This window comes from Pocillopora damicornis, chromosome 10 (genome assembly GCF_964200805.1).
Source record: "Pocillopora damicornis chromosome 10, jaPocDami1.2, whole genome shotgun sequence".
Lineage (NCBI taxonomy): Eukaryota > Metazoa > Cnidaria > Anthozoa > Scleractinia > Pocilloporidae > Pocillopora > Pocillopora damicornis.
In genome coordinates, this window is record NC_142679.1 from 11,417,341 (window position 1) to 11,437,359 (window position 20,019).

The 20,019-nt window shown below is 40.9% G+C and overlaps 1 protein-coding gene across 4 annotated transcripts in view; it reads left to right on the top strand.

The window, feature by feature from the left end:
• Positions 1-18,093, top strand: part of LOC113669115 (fatty acid synthase) — a 22,901-nt gene extending 4,808 nt beyond the window's left edge. Inside the window, exons 1-15 of one of the 4 annotated variants that reach the window (XM_089186161.1) lie at positions 1,223-1,363; positions 6,166-6,977; positions 7,337-7,692; positions 8,258-8,843; positions 9,134-9,241; positions 9,487-10,707; positions 11,003-11,230; positions 11,382-12,399; positions 12,610-12,973; positions 13,100-13,387; positions 13,692-13,959; positions 14,086-14,364; positions 14,705-15,165; positions 15,678-15,927; positions 16,299-18,093. In XM_089186161.1, coding sequence (XP_089042287.1) covers positions 6,185-6,977; positions 7,337-7,692; positions 8,258-8,843; positions 9,134-9,241; positions 9,487-10,707; positions 11,003-11,230; positions 11,382-12,399; positions 12,610-12,973; positions 13,100-13,387; positions 13,692-13,959; positions 14,086-14,364; positions 14,705-15,165; positions 15,678-15,927; positions 16,299-17,320 — 7,242 coding nt within the window. In that variant the 5' untranslated portion in view covers positions 1,223-1,363; positions 6,166-6,184 and the 3' untranslated portion in view covers positions 17,321-18,093. Of the gene's footprint in view, positions 1-1,222; positions 1,364-2,980; positions 2,999-4,729; positions 5,030-6,165; positions 6,978-7,336; positions 7,693-8,257; positions 8,844-9,133; positions 9,242-9,486; positions 10,708-11,002; positions 11,231-11,381; positions 12,400-12,609; positions 12,974-13,099; positions 13,388-13,691; positions 13,960-14,085; positions 14,365-14,704; positions 15,166-15,677; positions 15,928-16,298 lie in introns of those variants that run through there. The other 3 variants (XM_089186163.1, XM_027185110.2, XM_089186162.1) reach the window with 3 other exon arrangements.
• The last annotated feature ends 1,926 nt before the right edge of the window (positions 18,094-20,019 follow it).

Consider the following 20,019-nt stretch of genomic DNA (forward strand, 5'->3'; position numbering starts at 1 on the left):
AGTTAAACAGACGACGGTTTAGGGTTTCATACAGGAAGGCGTGATATTTTTTTTGTCTAAAACGTGGTTGTGAGTGCAATTTCTTTATTTTCCCGGGTATTGTAATTTCTTGCAGCAGGCTTCTCTCGCACGTGGTGATCAATATTCCTTGGCTCGTTCCCTGAATGGGAGACATGCTCTCAAGCTGAAGAAACGTGATTTGAGAAAGTCTATTTTTTGTCTACAGTTTTTATGCCCAAAGGAAAATGGTATGTAATTCGTGGCCCAGTGTGCTTTGCCAAAACATTTTTTTAGAAGATATCAAGGTCCATGTCATTATGGCTTATAACTCACTAAATTGTTCTACTCATGAAGAGTTTTTATTTTTTTCGCTATCGTTGGTTCTCGTCTAAATTGGGCAGAAGTCGAGTGTCTACATTTTTTCATTTGACCTTTCCTTGCAAACAGTGAAAAACGAACCAATGGCTGGTGATTTTACATCGATAAGAGTCTCATGACAAGAAATATGCAGCCCAAGCACTTTCGGTCTGGATTTAACTAGGCACGGGGGAACTCGGAAGAAGATTCCCTAATCGTTCATTGAATACCATGCATTTTGAATGCCTGAACCAATTGCATGCGTTGTCTTAGTATCCCTGGGTGATCACGCGACAAGCACGTCCAATAAAGAGTGGGAAAAAATAGCATATTGACCCACTCTCCTGTAGCTCTCATGTATCGTGCATTAAAATGACCACTGTAAATTTGGCCATGAAGTATTACCTTAAATCGTAACGTGACACAATGAACACCACTCATCCGTTTCTTAGTACCCAAAGGTCGTCTCAACACCGACCCATGAGAGTCCGTCATCTTTGAATAAAAATGTGACGCTCTTAGAGGATCACTTTCACGTTAAATTTTTTAAAGTTCATCAGAATTTTTACTCGGAACTTTACAAGTGGCCTTATTATATGTATGTCTTTAAAAACTGAGATATCCTTGAGAGTTTTCTCAGAGTTGTGTCTAGACGGGGATACCCTTTGAGTGAAGTCAAGGAGGGTAGATCTGGTGATCACACGCGACATGACAACGTTACCCTAAGATTCCACGCGCCGACCATTGTGGTTGCACGTGAAAACAGCACATATAGCTCTGATTGGCATACTCCATGCCTTGGTAGGGATACGTGCAAATGTAGATTAAATTAAGAAAATCGTAGATATATTAAGACCGAATTTTTTTAACTTCGGGCCAGAATAGTTGCAGTGCTTCTTCCAAAGCGTTGTAAGTCTTTTTGAGTGGAAGAATTTGTTCGTATATCCGTGAAGGATTAAAGGATTCGACCTTGATCAGTTGATTTTTTTGTAACATCGTGGTAACGGTAAGTTGTTTTTGTCTGTTATTGTTTTTTTTTAGTTTTAAGAACACATGTTTTCATTTTAAAACACAGCAAGGAGAGAGTTCTATTTAGGAGGTGCTCAAATTGTGTCAGCTCAAAGAACAAGTCGCGGCTACCGAGAAATTGAAAAGGAGGTTACATGTGTATTTAATGACTGGCTCATTTTCGATTAAAAAAAAAATTCTCCATTTTCAAGAGCGCCGGCTCTCTACTATTTTGCAAACGTGGTTTACCCGGTGTACTTCCGTTACGTAACCCGGTGTGGGATTGCGTAAGTCACCGTCTCCGGAGTATGACTGATGTTTTGATGTCAAATTTTCATCGTTTCAAACCGCATCGGAGTTAATTTCTATCTTAATAGTATTTTTGTAGAGAGCTTCGACTTTAAGGAAATTGGGAGGGGCATTCTAGAGATGAGTCGGACAGGGCCCGCGGAAGGATGAATATGTTTGCTTTGACAATTAGGAGGGGTTCATTTGGTCTGCTCTGCAGTTGGGTTTCTAGTTTAGTGAACAACACTTTCAAGGAATCCAAATAGTTTTGCTTTCACGTCCAAAATATTTGATACCCTAGGCAGCTCAAGTGTAAGATTAGATCGTTGCGTCATTTTTATGAATAAGGTCTACATTTCAATCATTCGTAGCCAGCTCTCTGTTAGAGAACAGATAAACGGCTGCTTAGATATTTCAGAAAAGAAAAGCATACGCTAACTGTTAATGGTTGTATGCTGTGGTCTCAAAATGTATGGGATCTCAGACAGTGAAATTGAAAGTCTCTTTACCCCACCCCACCCCCCTCCCCCCTCCACCTAAAATCTTAGATCTCGCTCTCTTTATTTGTATTTGGCTTTGTTCCCAACATTCTCCGCGAAACCATCAGTCAACTTGAGCATTTAATTTCTGGGCTGTAAGAGAAATTTAGCGCTACCTTAAACCTGCTGTAATGAATGTGTATATATAGAGATTCATCAGCAGATTTTTTGGGAATGTCAAACAACCTGTATCATCAAGCGTGACCGATTCGGTGAACGTGTCAAATATTTCAGCGTATATTTTTTTCATTTTGCGAAGTAAAACCCTGAACTGTCCAAGCCATGTTTTGAAATACTCAAACCGTAGCGGAACTGAGGTATAACGCTCATACATTTCATGTTGAAGAAATTCCTTACTACACTGTGCTACCTCAAATTTTCAAATTATTTATTTTAGTGGTTACACCAAGGATAATGGGCAATTGTTCAAATTTTCCACGGTCTGAGAAGATAAGGTGAGATTCTAGGAAAAATTCTCTTTTTATCACCGCCAGCCGACATTCACAGCATGTGATTAAACAACCCAGTCATGTTCGATTGCACGTGTTTTGAATGTATCTAGTGTGTTGTGATTTGTCGAAACATGTGGTGTGTCGGAGGTGTGTCAACCGGTTGCGGTTTTGGTTTGACATCAAAATACGAAATTGAAAGAAATGAAGACAAAATATGTTTGGGTTTGAGTCAGACTCGCACAGCGCTCATTCGTTTGTGCTTCTACTCTTTCTCAACTAAAACTCTGTTCAGACCAAGTAGATGAATTAGAAAACTGCGTTTTGACATTAATTTTTTTTTACTAATTCGTGGAGGTAAGTTATCATTCTTTGTTACTGAGAAAAGAATTAATGTCTTCCTATGTGCTAGCCAGAGTTATGTTAGTCAATTTTAGATAGATGTAATCCACCTTCCTTAAGTTTGTACGTGACAAGTTCTTTTGCACCACCGAAAGTTTTTTGGATTTATGAATTTTGAAGGAGATTGAATAGGCTGTTTCGCTGGGTCCAATCCACCCTCTGATTTTTGTGAAACAGAATATTTTTTAGATAAAAAATTAATATCAAGCACACAAGGGTGTGTCTAGCTGACAAATTTTGTAGGTTTATGTTTTGCGAGATGATCCCGATCCCGATCTCGTTTATCGATATCTTGGTAAGGAATTTTATTGCAAATTTGTCAGATCTATTTCATTTGGGGTTAAATGCCAAACTAGTAGTACCCCTTCTTCGCTTGTGTTTTCCTCTTAAACATCTTTTTATTTTTAGTCAGTCATATACATCACTGAAAACAATAACTTCAATCTTTTTACTTGAGTAATACAGTACTGAATCAGAGTAAAGCAACTCTTCTACTGTGTCACGCGGGCGAAAGCTGGCTTACAGACGTGATAAGCAGTGGCATGTTATTGGAAAGCGAAACTCAAACCCAGATGGTCCAAAATAGGAATATGCTAACAAGTAATCTGAAGGCATTTTCAGTACAAGGGGCCTGAGAAACGGATTGTGTAATTCATGTACAACACTCCAAGAACGTAAAGTATTTGTAATGTTCGCAAAACACATTTTCTAATTTTCAGCGCTTTAGCTTTCGTGGAGTAGATTGTGTTAATCACATATCTTAACTTATCGATGATTTTGGCAGCGTCTATTTCCTGATCGGGAAAAAAATATAACATGATTTTGAGCTGACAATGTCACATGAGTTTTGCACGTGACTGAAACATGATGATCGTAAACAGAACACAACATGTGTTGACATTTGACATTTCGTAGTGTTCTTTTGTGTTTTTATCGCGGACGAGTGCTGCTCTATTTGATTTGCATACCAATACAACACTGCGCCATTACAAGTGAATGCCTTTGTTGTTTTGACACAGGGAGATCGAAGTTGGTGTCATTTGGTTAGCGCTTTCTGCGAACTTTCTCAGAGCCGGGGGGTTGTGGTTGATCCACTGGTTCCTCTATTGACGTCATTTGCGAAATTTGAGTCCGCACGTACTATTGCTTATTATATACTCAACAAAATATTGCGTTTCTGATTGGTCAATGATGAATGCATAAGTAGATTATAGAGTGCAATAGAGGTTATAGAGTGCAATACGGAGAAGTTGCCATGGAAACACCGGGGAAGCGCCAAATTTGAACACCAAATTATAAAAAAATGGCTGACAGCCGGTTTGCTTTGTCAAACCAAAACATCGTTGAGCAACTTAAAGAAAATGCGAAAAACAAAAACACGTTGAAAGCTACACAGACCTGGTTAAATGTCTGGCAAACATGGGCGACTCAACGAAAAGTAAACCCAAAAATGGAAGAATACGAGCACGAACAACTCGATAAAATGTTGGAGTAATTTTGTCGAGAATTTAATAAATAAAAAATCGTATGAACCTGCTCGTGCATTTCGTGATTTATGGTCACTCGTGATGTTTTGAAAGTTCTCAAATTGCACTCGCCTACGGCTCGTGCAATTTTGAGAACTTTCAAAACATCACTCGTGCCCATAAATCACGAAATGCACTCGCGTTCATACGATTTCCTATACAAATCGCTTGTAAAAGCGTCCGATACAGTTGTAACCTGCAATCGTCGTAGTTTCCTCGTGAGGTCTTGTTAAGCTCCGCTGTTTGCGTAGAGATTTTGATTTCAAGAGCACAATGAAAAGTCGAAGGCCCAGCACCCGAAGCGCATCAAGTCGAACTGGACTTCTTGATTTTCCAGGAAGAAAGATACTCTCTGAGGTCCTTCTTGTCTGTGAGTTGTTGATGTTCATTACACTCACAGCTTTAACTGGTGGTAAACCGCCTTCAACATCGACAAATACTCAGAAAAAAAACACCTCAAGTACGTAAGCTAACATTCATATACTTTTAGTCTGTAGTTTTCGTAACCGTTGAGACAGTTTTTGAAGTTCACATTTGAACTCGTGATTTGCTTTGTTCGGTCGGGAGAAGGAGAAACTCGTTTGGGTTGATCTCTCTGAGCTAAGTCTATCAATAGAGACAAATTGTATATTCAACAATTTCGTGATATCTAAAATAATAAACAATCTGAGAACCTAATGAAATTAATTCCAACACATACGACTGCTATTTGAGATTGCTCGCAATCTGATACTGTAAAGTTTCCATCGTTTGTTCATAACCTAAAAAGTATGCACCTGACGTCTTGTAAACAGTTTTCGTGCAGATTAGGAATGACATCCATTGTGTGAACGAGGTCGCTAAAAGCCTGAAAAACTAATTAATGACACAAAGCATGAAGGCTTTTCGCAATACTGCTATAAGATACATCATCTCAGTAAATCCTAGTGAGTACTGTATTAGTTCCCTAGTGGCGGAAAGACGCAAAGTAGCCTTTGTGGTACACAAAAGGACGCGTTAAGTAGAAATAAATTGGATAAATACACAGCGGGGGGTAGTTGTTAACAGCACATATACCCTGCCAGATGTACCAGAACGGACTAAATACATCAAGCTAACTTGACAAATGAGACGAGGACATTCTGGATTTTATATCCGTTTAAGATGTTAATACATTTGTGTCTAATATTTGTTTGATCACGCGGATCGTAAATATCAAGAGTCAAATGTTGAATTATTGATCCATTTTTACCAATTAAAACTTCGTTGGGAAGCTTCCAGGAGCTCGTGTGGAGAACTTGCACTGGTATCAAACGGGTTCAAAAGAAAATGGTGCTTGTGTAACAAGATTACTTCATGTTTCTAAATATAGTTGTTAAAGTGTGATATCCTGCAGAGACTACAGTATTGGTTTTGCTTGCTGAACATTACATAAACAATCCTTCATTTGGGAGGGGTGAGCAGCTTTCCTGTTTGAGATATAAAGCTTATGCAGAAAGCCAACTACACATGATGTGCCTTTTTGCCCATGTTTGCAGTCTGCAAGAGTTGCTCTTTATTTTCTATGTCATCTAATAAATAATTTAATGCAGATTTTCCTTTTTTTCTTCTTCACAGGAAAGATAGCTAAACAAGCATGGTCCAACAGCAACTAGCTGACATTGTGGTGGCAGGCATGGCTTGCAGACTTCCAGAGTCAGACAATGCAGAGGAGTTCTGGTCACATCTGATGAACAAGGAGGATATGGTGACAGAGGATGACCGACGCTGGATGCCTGGACTTCATGGCCTGCCAAAACGTGGTGGAAAACTCAAAGACATAAAGCACTTTGATGCAACCTTCTTTGGCGTTCATGCAAAGCAAGCCCATAGAATGGATCCTCAGTTAAGAATCTTACTCGAATTAACATATGAAGCATTGATTGATGCTGGCATTGATCCCCAGACAGTTCGTAATTCCAGGACTGGTGTCTTTGTTGGTGCCAGTGGCTCTGAAGCTTTTGAAGCTTTCAGTGCAAACACTGAAGACATTGTTGGCTATGGTATGACTGGTTGTTCCCGTTCAATGTTTGCTAATCGTGTGTCTTTCACATTTGACTTCAAAGGACCAAGCTTTGTTTTAGACACTGCTTGCTCCTCGTCACTGCTTGCTATGGACTGTGCAGTACAAGCAATCAGATCAGGAAGTTGTGATGCTGCTATTGTGGGTGGCGTGAGTCTTACATTGAAGCCCAACACTTCAGTGGACTTCTTAAAGCTCAACATGTTGTCCCCTGATGGTGCATGTAAATCATTTGATGTGAGTGGTAATGGGTATTGTCGTTCTGAGGGTTGTGTTGCCATTTACCTGACCAAGAGATCTGTGGCCAGGAGGATTTATGCTCATGTTGTTAATTCAAAAACCAATTCTGATGGCTACAAGACACAAGGTAAAGACATTAAAGGTGTCATACTTGTACTGTTAACAGATCAGACTGTCACTGCAGCTCCAATGTTTAACCTTTCTACTTTTCTGTATCTTGAATATCAAAATTTTTTCATAAAATATTTATTTAAAAACTTAAGAACCTAGAATTCAGATTTGATGTTAAAAATCAGGTGAAAAGAATCATTGAGTTGATGCTGACTCTAAGTAATGCAGATAGAATTTCATTTTGAACTTTGGCATCAATCCTTTATAACGAGAGAATGATTACATTTAAACTGTTTTACATATTTACTTGAACATTTAGGTATGATATAGGATTCAAGAAGCCTGGTTGTAGTAATCTTGTTATCTGTCTGTTAGGTGTAACCTACCCAAGTGGAGCTCTTCAGAAGCAACTGCTGGACCAGGTGTATCAAGAAGCCAACATTAACCCAGCAGATGTTGTTTATGTTGAAGCACATGGTACAGGTACCAAGGCTGGTGATCCCGAGGAGCTGAACTCACTCACATCTGTCTTTTGTGACAAACGTGCACCTGAAACAGGACCTCTTCTTATTGGGTCAGTTAAATCCAACATGGGGCATCCTGAACCAGCATCAGGATTGTGCGGGGTGACCAAGGTGTTGCTTGCTATGCAACATGGCATCCTACCACCCAACTTACATTTCAACTCACCAAACCCAGACATTCCAGGTCTTCTTGATGGTAGACTGAAGGTTGGTGACTCATCTCTTTTTAAACCATGCTCTGTTAACCCTTTACGCCCTAACATCAGTATCTATATTCTCCATACTCTTCTCTGTATGTTTCCTAATATACTGACAAGGAGAAGTTGTTAAACAATCAAAGCTTCTTTGGGTGGCAATCATTTCCTTTATTTTCATGATCTTAATGAATGACTCAGCCATATTGCTTTAAGGAGAAATTAGGTTCTAAAGGGTTAAAAGCCACACTGTGTTAGGAATCAAGAATGGGAGAGAATGGTAAAGGGTTTTTTGCAGTTCTACTCACTGAAAGTATGTTTCCCTGGTTGGAATAAGTGGTTAAGCTATGTGAGTCGAAGCACAGGGGTCTTTACAGAGTGGTTGAATTGATCACAATTGAATTGGTATTACACTTTTGGATACCAAATATAATGGTGACATCAGTACAACCCACCGCTTCTTACTTGGTTTGTGCCAAGAAAGGAATAAATTTGACACAGAAATGATGCTTCAGTATCTCTAGAAAGTAATAACCTAGGTAATGATGTATATCATTATTATATTTCATCAATTATAGGTTGTGACAGAACCCTTGCCTTGGAAAGGTGGCATTGTTGGAATCAATTCATTTGGATTTGGGGGATCCAATGTCCACGTTATCTTGAAGTCACCAGATGCACCTAAACCTAAGATATCTTCAAAGCCCACTCTTCCAATAGTAGTCCCTGCATCAGGAAGAACAGAAGAGGGAGTGAAGAAAATGCTGCAGTTTGCAAGAGAGAATATTGCGAATAAAGATCTTTTGGCCTTGTTAACAGAGGTTTCATCCACACCCTCGAATACTTTCTCACATAGAGGCTACACAATTGTTGGAAGTGAGAGCAATGTTGAAGAAGTCCTCAAGGTACAGTCCAATCGGCGTCCAATATGGTATGTGTTCTCTGGCATGGGCACTCAGTGGTCTGGCATGGGAGAGAAGTTGATGCAGATTCCAACATTCAGTGAATCTATCCACAGGACTGCTGAGATTTTGAAGGAGTTTGGAGTTGACCTTGTCAAGATTATTACAAAGAGTGATGATAAGACATACACCAAAACCATCAACTCTTTTGTGGGACTAGCATCCATTCAGATTGCCTTGGTTGATTGCTTGAAAGCTTTAGGTAAGGTTTTTTTGTTTGTTAGAATTTGTTAAAGATTTTTAGTCAGGGTACTAAGTGCTTAAGTTGGCTCAAAGGCAAACTGGAGTGACTTCATACCAGAAGTTGGAAATCACACCCTAGATGTTACTTGAAATCTTAACTAGTAGTATTTTTTTTTTTTTGTTCTATGCGCATCATTGTTGCTAACAACTTCGAAAAGGACCTACAGTATGACTATTTGGCAACAGCAATCCTTATTGTTACCTATTTTTTACCTTCTGCTCATGGTTGTCCCAAATTTTGGTTTTCAGGAATAACCCCAGATGGAATAGTTGGGCACAGTGTAGGAGAGCTTGGCTGTGCATATGCTGATGGAAGTTTTACTGCCAAGGAAGTAATTTTGGCTGCTTATTGGAGAGGTGAGGTCCTCTAATTATATTGGATAGGCTTAGCTTGTTGTAAGATGTGTAGTTTTTATATGCTACAGATAAAATCTCTTTGCCGTGTCAGTCTGAAGAAGAAATAGTGTATGCTGTTATTTGAAATCAATTTTACTCGTGACAACACAAAAAGGGAAACTACAGCAATCCTTCAATTAGGAAAGGACAGGCTTTTTAAGTTTATAAAAACAGAAGTCTAACATGGGTTGTTTGTTTTGATTTAGGTCGTTGTGTCCAGGAGGCTAAACTTCCTCCAGGAGCTATGGCTGCAGTGGGTCTAACCTGGGCAGAAGCCAAGAAGAGGTGTCCTGAAGGTGTGCGACCAGCCTGCCACAATGCTGAGGACACTGTCACCATCTCTGGTGATGCTATAGCTGTCAACAAATTTGTGCAGGAGTTAAAGGAGGAAGGAACCTTTGCGAAGGAAGTGAACACATCTGGTGTTGCATTCCATTCCAGGTATATGGCTCTTATTGCCCCTATGCTCAAAGAGTCATTGATGAAGTTCATTGTACCAAAGAAGAGATCATCACGCTGGATAAGTACATCTATTCCTGAAGACAGGTGGGACACTGAGTTGGCAAAGTATTCCTCCACAGATTACCATGTGAACAACCTTGTTAGTCCAGTTCTGTTCCAAGAGGCACTAGGAAAGATTCCAGCGGATGCTGTTGTCATTGAGATCGCTCCACATTGCCTTCTTCAGGCCATTCTCAAGAGATCTCTCAGCCCACAGTCAGTTAACATCCCTTTAATGAAAAGGAATCATCCAAACAACTTGGAGTTCTTTTTGACAGGCCTTGGCAGACTCTATGCTGGTGGAATTAACTTTGATCCAACCTTGATTACCACAACCAAGGCATCTTTTCCTGTCCATGTCTCAACTCCTTCTATTGCTCCTCATATGGGATGGGACCATTCCCAGGAATGGGATGTTCCCACCATGAGCAGCTTTCAGTTCAGTAGCAGTTGTGGAACAGCAACATCATGCAATTTTGAGATTGACATATCACCGTCATCAGCAGACAAGTACCTTGAAGGACATTGTATTGATGGTCGAGTCCTTTTCCCTGCCACAGGTTACTTGGTCCTGGCATGGAAGACCCTTGCCAAATCTGCTGGGCTTCTTCTGGAACACACTTCAGTCGCCTTTGAAGATGTAACTATCCACAGGGCTACCATTCTCCCAAAGACTGGCTCGGTGACTATAACTGTTCATCTTATGCCAGCTTCCAACAAGTTCAATGTGTCTGAAGGAGACAGCCTAGCAGTGTCTGGCAAAATCTTTATGCCAGAATCGCCTGTATTGAGTGAAGACTTTAAGGCAGACCCTCCACTTGAAGAAGAGGTGCACTTGACAGCAGACTGCATTTACAGGGAGCTTAGGCTACGTGGTTATGACTACGGACCCACTTTTCAAGGAATTTTAGGAGCAAACAGTTCAGGTAGGCTCTCTGACTTCAATCAATCTTTTGAATCCCTCCTTTCTAAGTCCTTTCTGACTAATATCATATCCTTTTTCAAGGCAAACTTTTAAGGTCAAATCCACATTGGCATGCTCTGAACAGAGTTCAGATACCACACTAGGTACTTTAAACGTTACCTCCTTGTGTTTCTCAGATATAGCTTTTATTGATTAAACTTGAACTTTCTACACGATGGCTACAAGGGCAATTGTTGTAAGAAGGGCTCAGCGTCTTGCATCGGGAAATTTAGCGTCAGCTGTGATTGTATTGTTAGGCACAAATGGTGAACTCAAGTGGACTGGAGAGTGGATATCATTCCTGGACACCATGCTTCAATTATCAGTTCTGAGACTTCCTGGACGAGGATTGAGGCTGCCTACCAGAGTACGATCACTACGCATTGACCCATCCATCCACCTGGAGAGAGCAAAAGAAGGCACTTGTGAGGTAAAGGTTGATCCAAAGATGGACATGGTTGTGGCTGGTGGTGTAGAACTCAAAGGTAAGCCCAGGACTCAAAGATTATCTTCTCGATTCTCGTTTCATGTCCTTTTGGTAGGGATTAAGTTGCGAAAAGAATCTGAACGTTGATTCATCTTAACTGAACAAACAAAATACAATTACTAACCAATAGTCTCTTCATCACTTGCTAGGTCTTCATGCGACCGTAGCACCTAAAAGACAAGATGGGCAAGTTCCTGTCTTAGAAAAGTTCGCATTCGTGCCATATGTTGATGGTCCAATGCCCAAAAGCGCAACTTTGGAAGGTGTCAGTAAAGAAAGCTTCTTCGATGTTATACAAAATGGTCCTCTCTTGAAAGTCATGTTGGACACTGTCATCGAGAACAAGGTTAGTCCCAATTTGAAAATCAGCGAAGTAGGTGCAGCTGAAGGGAAAGTCTTCTCGCGTGCTGTGCCTTTGTTAAGTCTACATCCTATGGTTCAACTAAACTATACAGCCACAGACCAGAATGAAGAACTCTTGGGTACCATTACCGAACTGGCCCCAGAGGACTTGGTTGAGGTTTGCACTTGGGATGTTTCTAAGCAACCGCCAGTTGCTGTGAACAAGAGTGATCTTATCATCGCCTCAAATCTGATCCATATGACATCGGACCTTTCTAATGCGTTGGAGAACATCAAGTCTGCCCTCAGCCCGCGAGGTTTTGTTCTGCTGCATGAAGTTACAGCTAATCTGGAGGCAGCACGTGCTATTTTTGGAAAGAACGGTTTCACTCCAAGTGGACAAGAACAGAAGTACTTCCTTACGGATCAACAGTGGGTGAAAACTTTGCAAGGTGTTGGACTCAATGTAGTGTCAATGAAAAGGATCGGCTCCGTGTCAAGTCTCCTTCTATGTAGGCTGACGAATGCCTCTGAGGAGAAACCTGTCTTCATCGACGTGGATGAAACATTCAAGTTTTTGCCCAACCTTCAAACTGCTATGGCGTCTGGTGACAAGTCACCCATATGGCTCCGTTCATTCACCGCGTCCCCCACAGGAATAGTGGGCATGACAAATTGCTTGCGACAGGAGTTGGGTGGAGAGAAGATCCGCTGTCTCTTCGCCAGCCCTGATGAGAAGGCCAAAGTGATGGAACACTTCGAGTCTTTGGTTAAGTTAGATTTGGTCATGAACTTGTTCCAAGGTGGCAAATTCGGCTCCTATAGGTACGTACACTCATTTTGCATTTCATTCTAAATGTCCAAGCCAAGACTCTCAGTCGTAAAAACTGCATCTCTATTTGAATTACAATTTATTTGTTGTTACGAATTGTAGTCACGCAATGAGATCTAAAGAATAGATTCGTGACAATGTTAATGAACCATTGCATTATAAGTTCATTAATTTTTATCGTTCTTTTTAAATCTTCCTTTCAGACATGTTCTTCTCGAGGATTCGCCCAGCGCTAGTGAAGAAACAGAGCACGCATATGTGAATGTACTGACACGTGGAGATCTCTCTTCACTGCGATGGATTGCCTCTCATCTGAAGTATTCCCCAATAACTCAAGGAACCACAGAACTTTGTACAGTCAACTACACTTCCTTAAACTTTCGTGACATTATGCTTGCTACAGGTAAATTGCCACCGGATGCCCTTCCTGGAGACCTAGCACATCAGGATTGTATCCTGGGAATGGAGTTTTCTGGTAGAAATCAGAAGGGCGAGAGGATCATGGGATTGCTACCGGCGCAGGCCTTAGCAACTACAGTCATGGCAGATCAGCGGTTTACTTGGAAGGTAATTCACTTGTAAGGCAAATGTTAATAGTAGGGTAAAATGTGTATCACCTGTGTTATATTCTACATCTCTTTAAGTGTTCTTGTGTGTACATTCTCTGTTCGCTTGACATACTTTGGTTTATAGGTACCTGAAACCTGGACCCTTTTGCAAGCAGCTTCTGTTCCAGTAGTTTACTCTACAGCCTACTACGCTTTGATTGTCCGCGCAAATCTCAGGCCAGGGGAATCTGTCCTCATCCACTCCGGATCAGGGGGAGTTGGTCAGGCAGCCATCTCCATCTGTCTTAAAATGGGTTGTGAAGTGTTCACGACAGTAGGGACGAAAGAGAAGAGGGAATACCTTATAGCGACCTTCCTTGATCTGAAACCACAGAACATCGGCAACTCTCGAGACTTATCTTTTGAACAAATGGTAAGCTAGACGATATTTGGCGATATTCGGTGATGTCAAATTTCCAATTTGACATCATCGAACTTCTTGTTGAACAGTTAATACGCCTTGACGTTACGCTAGACGTTAGCTGTAGTTCTTTCCTTTGTCGACGTGGCATCTCATCGGTGGAAAAGGGATTAGTCTGTTTGGGTATGATGATAATTTGCAGTATTTTGACAAAAAATCACGTTTAAAAGAGCTCTATGGTATTATAAGCCTCAACACCAATTTTGCCATTCTCAATTGAAAAGCTCGCTAAAGTTTACCTTTCAATCATATTAAGGTGATGCACAGAACTAATGGGCGTGGCGTGCACGTTGTGCTCAATTCGCTGGCCGAGGAAAAGCTGCAAGCTAGTTTAAGATGCTTGGCGCGACATGGCCGTTTCCTCGAAATTGGAAAATATGACTTGTCAAACAACACTCCTCTGGGCATGGCTTTGTTTCTAAAAAACGTTTCCTTCCACGGAATCCTGTTGGATGCTATTTTTGAAGAGGACAACCCGGAGTGGATTGAAGTTTCAAAACTTTTTACAGAAGGAATTAAGTCAGGTAATTAAGGAACTACGAATATCACTTATTTGTATGCTACCTTATAAAAGATAGAGCGCAGACGTTTTGGTGCAAACAGGTTCGAAGAAGGTGTCTGAAAAGGATTTTCCGGTGTTATCTTTACAGGTGCAGTACGACCTTTGAAAACCACAGTGTTCGACCGCGACGGAATTGAGCCCGCCTTCCGTTTCATGGCTCAGGGCAAACACATTGGAAAGGTAGTCATTCAAGTCAAACCAGAAGACGAGACCAAATCAGTGGTCAAACTTATGGCGCATGCGCGCAGCATGTGCGACCCGCGTAAGAGTTATGTAGTCACCGGAGGCCTGGGTGGCTTTGGTCTGGAACTTGCGCATTGGCTGGTTGAGAGAGGTGCACGTAATCTGGTTCTGACAAGTCGCAGAGGTAGGGGTCTCGCAAGCTTGTGGCATGATTTTAAAAATGCTTTTGAAGTAGACATCTTCGTTTCCTTTCAGTCGTGTTCAAGTTGAATACGTGACAACAAATAGAATTCAAAACAACGCTCTGGTTGTCGCAGAGAATTGCTACTTCGGGTCTTCTTAGAGAGCGATATTCAACGAGATTTGAACACAGTTGATTGTTATATTGTGATGTGGTTAGGATAAGGAAGTATTATTATTAGTATGGAAAAGTGTTCCGTGTACTGCTTGGGTCATTTCCTGATGTTGTTTATCGTTTGTTTGTTTTTCCTGTCACACGCAATGATTATGATCTTTTTTCACAGGTATTCGTACCGGTTACCAGGCTCGTCGCATTAAAGTATGGCAGGAAATGGGTGTGAAAGTACTTTCACTGACGGATGATGTTGGCACAAAAGAAGGCGCGGCTTGTATCCTGAAAAAGGCTTGCGAACTCGGCCCCTTGGGAGGAATCTTCCATTTGGCAGTGGTACTGAGGGATGGTTTGCTCGAGAATCAAACCATCGAGGCATTCCAGGCGGTCAACAAACCCAAGTATCATGGCACAATATACCTTGATCAGATGACTCGACAGAAGGATATTGCTGAGGAGCTTCATTGGTTCGTGGTGTTCTCATCCGTGTCCAGTGGGCGCGGTAATGCTGGCCAGAGCAACTACGGCTTTGCCAACTCAGCTATGGAGAGAGTCTGTGAAGATCGTGTGAAGAAAGGTCTCCCTGGAGTCGCGATTCAGTGGGGTGCTATTGGAGACGTGGGCCTTATTCAGGTTGGTAACTCTCACTAGACCCATAAGGGATAACTTAAAATCCGTTCGTCTTTGACCTTTACACCTACATCAGTATGCATATTCCCCATACTGTTATCTATACATTTCCCAAAGTGCTGATGAGTTCTTTAGTTGGTGTTCATTTCCTCTTCTTCCGTAACCTTGGGTTAGGGTTAGATTCAGGGCTAATATTGTAAGGAAAATTTATATGCCAGTCACTCTTTGGGGTCAAAAGGTTAAGTTCCACCCACCCCCGCGGCTAAACTGGCTTGTAGGCGTATCTTTGTTTAGAAGAAATATTTTGAAAGGTACGTCTGTGTTTAGAAGAGACATTTGAAAAAGGAATACGTTTTTCTGACACACATCACCCCCCCCCCCTCCCAGTAGGCTGTTCAATCATAGGTACATCATTCGAAAATGTTAGTCTTTCCCTTTTGTTTGTCTTTTGTTTTCCTGTTAAGAAGGTTATCAGTCTCCAAATTAACTTTTTTGTCGTGCTTTATGTGTCACAGGATACCATGGGTGGCTCAAATGAGACTGTCATTGGTGGTACTCTTCCACAGCGCATGAGTAGCTGCTTAGCTGTGCTGGACAGATTCTTATCGCAGACTCATCCAGTGATGTCATCGTACATTTTAGCATCCAAGACAACGAGCAAGGGAGATAAGGGGTCTGGATCCGACCTGGTTGGAGCTGTAGCACATATTCTTGGAGTGAAAGATGTTTCTACAATTAAGCCTGACACGACCTTAGCTGACCTTGGTAAGATAGATCAAAGTCGTCTTTAATGAGACTACCATGTAATTATCTAACAATATCCAAATAATGGAATGTAACTGATATGTTAAGACGCCACGGAATTTTGAAACGATTTGAACACTTATTTAGGATGGTGAAGGTCAGGTAGGAATGCAGAAAGAACGCAGAAAGAACGTCTTTTATCCTTTCCCAAGATTTTACCGCTAGTTGGTTGAGTGACTGTGATCTTGACACTGATCTTGACATAGTCTTGACATTGTCATTTTCAATGCTTTAGATTTAATAAAACTTAGCCAAACTGGTTAAAAGGTGGGTGGGTAAAGGCTTTATATCAGAAAACAATATTCTTACATGTTTGATTTATCTCCCAACAGGCCTTGATTCTCTCATGGGAGTTGAAGTCCGCCAGACCTTGGAACGAGACTTTGACATTCAAATGACTATGAAAGACGTGCGGCTGCTGACGGTGAATAAAATGCGGGAGCTTACCAGCGGTGATGCACCCGAGGAATCTGAGAAAGGAAAGATCATTGAAGAAACCGAAGCTTACCTTCCAGAGATTGGCAAACAATCATTGGTGCAAATGAATGATGTGAAAAATGGACAGAAACCGCTTTTTATAATCCACAATATCAATGGCACAGTGGAGCCGTTGCGTACCCTGGCTAACAATCTTTCTTTCCCCGTGATCGGCCTGCAGTACTCCTTGACGTCCCCCAAGGATTCGATCCAGTCTGTCTCGGCCAGCTATATTAAATGCATCCGGGAGATTATCCCTCAGGGCCCTTACCGCTTGGCTGGTTACTCGTTTGGGGCGTCAGTGGCAATAGAAATGGCATTGCAACTGGAAAAGACAAACGAGGTAGAGAGCTTAATCTTATTGGATGGATCACACACCTATGTTGCAGCACATACAGTGTGGCATAGAAACAGGTTGTCCCTTCAACCCAAAGGATCTTGGGAACCAAGGGCTGTGGCAGAAGGCCTGAGTGCCCTAGCACTGCAGTACGCACCTGTTGACAAAGCCAAACTCCTAGAAGTTCTTCAGAAAGAAACCACCATTGACAAACAAATTCAATTAACAGCTGACGTTATATCTGAAGCGAATTCAGCGTTAGCCAAAGAGAGTGTTGTCAGGTTCATCACGAGTTTTATGGCTTTGTTGCGCATGGGCGAAGAATACAAGCCGGCTTCGCGACTCCATGGCAACGTACATCTTGTTCGCGCCAAAACTGTAAACGAGATGGGCAGGGGTCTTGGTGACGACTTAAGTCTGCGCGAGGTGTGCAGTGGTCAGTTGAGCGTGAGCTGGGTCGAGGGTGATCACGAGACGTTCCTTCAGAACGAGAGCAGCATGGAAGTCGCAAACATCGTAACTAAGGCTTTGAGAAGTTGAACTTGATCGAGGTTGCCATAGCGATCAAGGTTGCTTAAAGCACAAAAGTGAGCCCAAAAAATTTTTCAACAGTGCATTTTTGTCTGTCATGACACCATCTTTGAAGCCGTCTAAAGTTCATTTCATAGGAGTGGATTTAAGTAGACTTGGTTTTAATGAGTGTTATGTTTAGATGAAGCACTACAGATTACTTGGAAAATACTGGTCTCGAAAATTTGGTAGCTGTAGTCAAAGTGAAGTGTTTGTAGATCAAAGACAATTACAAATTTTGTCATTCGTTGAAAGTGGAATTTGGAGATGGGAATTGTAAGTAGTTTTATTCCGATTGTCAATTAATGTTTGAACTACATTATTTCACAGAAATAAGATATCAAAATAGAAACCATATTAGAAGATATTTGAAATTTTTACATGCGGTTTTGCTGCAAAGGGTATTTATATATTTTTTTTACTGAGGTTTGTTGATAAGTATTAGAAGGAGGAACACAACACCTATCGTTGGTTAACTGTTCGTGAAGGTACATGAATTAACATGGGTCTTAACCATATGACCCTAAGAGTGACAAGCATCTATTTTCTCATTACAATATCACCCCTAAATCACTCATTAAGGTCATGAGAGTGAAGTAAATGATCACCAAATTAACAAGCTCTTGATTATTAAACAAATTCTCTTTTATCTGCACCTTAGGAAATGTATGAATGACAGTATGGAGAATATGCATATCGATGTTAGGGTGTAAAGGGTTAATGAAATAAACTTTTCTAAAGAACATGTGGTGTCTAAATTTATTATTCTCACCAAGGGTTCCTTCCCGATTCCCCCACCCCTCTCTGCTCGTCAAGGTTGGAAACCGGGATCACCATAGCTTGAGAATTTTTAAGGTCTTACCTCCTCATCAAGTGAGAAGCAAATCATCGAAAATCATGGCGTAGCATTTAATCGAAGATCATAGCGTTGCAAGAAGATCATACTTAAGGTTTAAGAAATTAAGTGAGTTCATGATGCCAGTCATTCCTTCTGCCTGTTAATATCCGGCAACCATACCTAGCAGAATAGCCTTTTTACTCCTGGACAGTATTTGTCTGAGAGAAATGATAACATTTGCAATTAAGCTACTGATAAAAGTCCTCAAGTACCGTCACATACTCTGCAATGGGACGAAAGGAAATACGGTACGCAATCAATTGCATGATATCCAAGCAAATTTCTCTGGAGGAAATGTTTGTCTTCGAGAAAAGAACCTACCCTTACAAATAGGCCCTCATTATAGCATTGCTTCACCCGCGAGTAAGTTTCGGGCCCTGCCAAAACAAACCAGCGAGAGGTTTGAAGGGGCACTTATAATATAATCATTAGTGCCAGATTACCTGCACGGGCAAGCGAAGGAAAGCTCTTACTGAATCGTTTTAACAAACCTTCCAACGTATACGCGTGTAACGTGTGAAAAAAGATCAGCGGCTCATTGAGGATTCTTTAACCTAAGAGGAATGTATTGGGACAAAAGAAAAGGAGAAAAATTTGGCGTCAGTTACTCTTTTAAATTATGATGGCATAAGTCATGCTGAAACGTGTCTTCAAAAAGTTTCTTCGCGAATCTGAAATTTATTTCAATCGTATCGTTATCACGAAGCTACGTACGTTTAACAAAGTTAAAGTTTTAGAAACGAGTTGTTTAATTCTATTTTCCTTAATTATCGGTTAAACGAGTCCGTATAAATTTTTTTCTTCTATTGTTTTATGTTGAGATCTTTTGAGTTATATATGGAAGCTCTAATTTCATTTTTTTCAGTTTTTCGCTCTATTCGTCACCAAGCATCCTTCCAGTTCTTTCATGGTTCATCATGACATCCTTCCCTTTGTTAGAACTGACGTGTCAAGGTTTTCTTCAGGTACTCAACGAATTCTAAAGAGAAAAATCAGCTGCCTTCTAAATTCGTTGACTGATTTCTATTGTATTCGTCAAGAAAATTTATTTTGATCCTACGCACTCACAATGTTTCGAAAATCATTAAGACGTAGAAGAGAACCCATTTCAGTGCTGTAACAGCCATCGTAACACGAAGTGAACCATCACAATGGTGCCACGAACCATCTCCGTCCCTGTCATGATATGTATACTGGTTTTGATCGCTTGCTTCCTTTGTATGCTGGGATATTTTCATTTATGGTTTGCCTGCAACAAGAGACATCGCAAGAAATATCTGGCAAAGAATGGAGGAAAGGAAGCGCAACAAAAGAGACTTGATCATGAGATGTCTCTGCCGCCGACTTATACCACTACCGACGGAAAAATTTTTGAATGAACACGTCGTTTTACTTTGAATGATGAATCAATTTTGTAATAATTTCGATATTTTGCCTTGCGTAGAGCGGAAACTATATGTATAATGTTCAGACAATTTTTGTTCAATTTGGGTAGTACTAAGAGCAGAAAGTAGAGAGCAATGGACCTTGCGTAAATCAACTTACGACTCTGTGATACAACACTGCCAAGTTACTTAACTGAAGCGTACCGTTTTCCAAGATAATTTGTGGCTCACAAGGACATCTTAATAAAGTAAAAAAGTATTCAGCGTAACGTTAATCTGAGCAAGAGTGAGAACTGCGCTGGGAAACCGTGGAAGATTTCGATCGTTTTTGTTAAGCGCGCTAAACTGCAAAATTTTCTTAACACCCTTATTTGGAAAACGAAAAC